Raw genomic sequence first — 2,500 nt, forward strand, 5'->3', positions numbered from 1 at the left:
AGAGCAACAGCAAAGTAATGAAAACCACTTATTTCACAATCATTTAACGGAGTATCACTAAAACAAGAAAAAACAACATAAAAACACAAATACTTTACATACTTAAACAAGAAGAAACAAATCATATATTCAGGCTTCAGAAGCCCCTCATATTTACATAGTTTTCCAATAATTTACCAAATTAACGTAAAAAAACAACTAAAATATAACAAAAAAACAATATACCAAAACAGAATCCTTTCAATATACCTATAAAAAAGTGGAAACAGTTAAACACATTACAAATAAATCATTCATCAAATGAATCAATAAATACTCAACAGCAACGAAACGACTCAATTCAAAGCCACTTTAATCCGCACAGGTTCGGTGTCACATTGTCCACTTGTCAGCCAGCAAAGCGCTGCCCATGATCCGGTCCGCCCAGGCCCGCGGGGTTCCCTTAAGTGTTGAAACATGTCACCACTACCTTTCCTTTAAGGCTGACGATATCCCTGATAATGCTACTCAGTTTAAGTGTTGTCCACCCATTAGAGGAGAGGATAACCAGGTAAGTGTGCTTGTATGGGCGTGGGGGGGCGTGTGTTTGTGTTTGTATGTATGTGTGTGTGTGTGTGTGTGTGTGTATGTGTGTGTGTGTGTGTGTGTGTGTGTGTGTGTGTGTGTGTAGGTGTGGGTGTGAGTGTTTATGTGTGGGTGGGAGGGATAATGGTTGTAATCACGAAACACATAGTACTTCCTGAATTTCATAATGTATAAGTCATATCACTTTATAAATGCTCACGATGTTACTATCCAACTCGATATGAAACAGCAATGCTTTCTCTCCTACACCTAATAGATAAACACTCTGCTACACAGGAACAGCTGTGGGAGGCAGTCAGAGATGGCACGATCCAGCAGGTAGTAAGTGATCATTCTCCGTGCACACCTGACCTGAAACTTCCTGGAAAGATGGATTTCATGGAAGCCTGGGGTGGGATTGCTTCGGTGCAGTTTGGTAGGTTTACGATTTGCAACGCATTATCGAAATACTGAATGCTATGTCTAGTATATTGATGTCTAGGCAAGAGGTCACATGTTGCAATATCATTGTAAACGAATCGAGCGTATATCCTGTTGTTTCTATTGTAATAATGATATTCTCATTCAACAAAACCCAACGTAATACATTAATCTTCTATCCATTCTAAATACACTACAGCCCAGCTTAATCAATGGGAGAAGAAAAGCATCACCATTATTCAATATTACTTCAATTAAAGATATCTCAGAAACTTCATAAACATTTTTAAAGCTTAAATTGGATATAAAAAACTTTAGAATCGTTCCAAAAATTTCTAAAGATTTCTTTTCAAAAAGTTCAAACTCATTTCAAATACCTCAATAAAAAATCGAAAACATGCATATATATATATATATATATATATATATATATATATATATATATATATATATATATATATATATATATATATATATGCATATGTACAAATATATTTCAGTTTCTTTCTTTCTTTCTCTCTTTTTTTCTTTTTCTCCTAGTTTCTTAACCCTTTTTCTTTTTTTCTATCGCCTTTTCCCTAACATCCAAAACCACTTCCAATCCCTTCGAATAGGCCTGTCTGTCTTCTGGACCGAGGCGAGCAGGCGAGGCTTCACTCTGCAGGACGTCGTGAAGCTCCTCTCCGTGGGCCCAGCATCCCAAGCTTCTCTCAGCGACAGGAAGGGAGCTCTACAAGAAGGATACGATGCGGACTTCGTTATCTGGGATCCTTCTGAGACGTATACGGTACGGTTTTTTCATGTCTGAAGGGGATGTGTTGATTTAATGTGGAGTAGTTTTTTTTCAATTGGTTTATTAATTTCTATAGTGTAATGTAAGTATAACTATATGTATGACTTAGTTCTTTATATGTATCTTTTGTGTAGCTATAGGGCCAGTAAATAAAGTGTAGAGATCAATTGAAGTATTTGAAAATACATATTTAATGAAGATTTACATGTGCATTGAAACATAATGTTATTCCTACTTCTCATATAAAACAGTCTTACGCAATGTACTCATTAACTGATAGTTGTTGGTTATCACATCTAATGCAGTTTGTTTTTTCTTACTTGTGATGCTCTACTTCTAGGTAAGAATAGCTTATAATAACATAATATGTAATTGCATAGTCGAATTAAGACACTGTTTATATACTTTTTTTCTTTTCGTCTTTCTTTTTTCATTTAGGTACTCGAGTCAATGATTCTTCACAAGAATAAGGTAAGAATTTTCATATCTTTTCTTTGTCTTATCATTACTCTCATATCTCCTATAATGTTATTGAGGATATCACTATTACTATTATCATTGCCATCATCTTTAATTTAATTTGTTACTATATTTTCTGAAAGTCAAAGATAACCAAAAGCATATTCTCAAAGATCTCTACACAATTTTTACAACAGATCTCACCCTACATCGGGAAAACCTTGAAGGGAAAAGTCCACAAAA

General features: G+C 34.9%; 1 protein-coding gene across 4 annotated transcripts in view; it reads left to right on the forward strand.

Moving 5' to 3' along the window:
- The window catches only part of LOC122245093 (uncharacterized), a 46,978-nt gene that overhangs the window by 27,566 nt on the left and 16,912 nt on the right, over nucleotides 1-2,500 (forward strand). For all 4 annotated transcript variants that reach the window (XM_086541065.1, XM_086541064.1, XM_086541063.1 and 1 more), the window contains exons 8-12: nucleotides 365-550; nucleotides 862-1,000; nucleotides 1,620-1,792; nucleotides 2,237-2,269; nucleotides 2,455-2,500. The exon at nucleotides 2,455-2,500 is cut by the window's right edge. In XM_086541065.1, coding sequence (XP_086397191.1) covers nucleotides 365-550; nucleotides 862-1,000; nucleotides 1,620-1,792; nucleotides 2,237-2,269; nucleotides 2,455-2,500 — 577 coding nt within the window. The remainder of the gene's footprint in view (nucleotides 1-364; nucleotides 551-861; nucleotides 1,001-1,619; nucleotides 1,793-2,236; nucleotides 2,270-2,454) is intronic.

This window comes from Penaeus japonicus, unplaced genomic scaffold (genome assembly GCF_977035675.1).
Source record: "Penaeus japonicus unplaced genomic scaffold, GWHDUDI00000001_assembly GWHDUDI00000010, whole genome shotgun sequence".
Classification (NCBI taxonomy): Eukaryota; Metazoa; Arthropoda; class Malacostraca; order Decapoda; family Penaeidae; genus Penaeus; species Penaeus japonicus.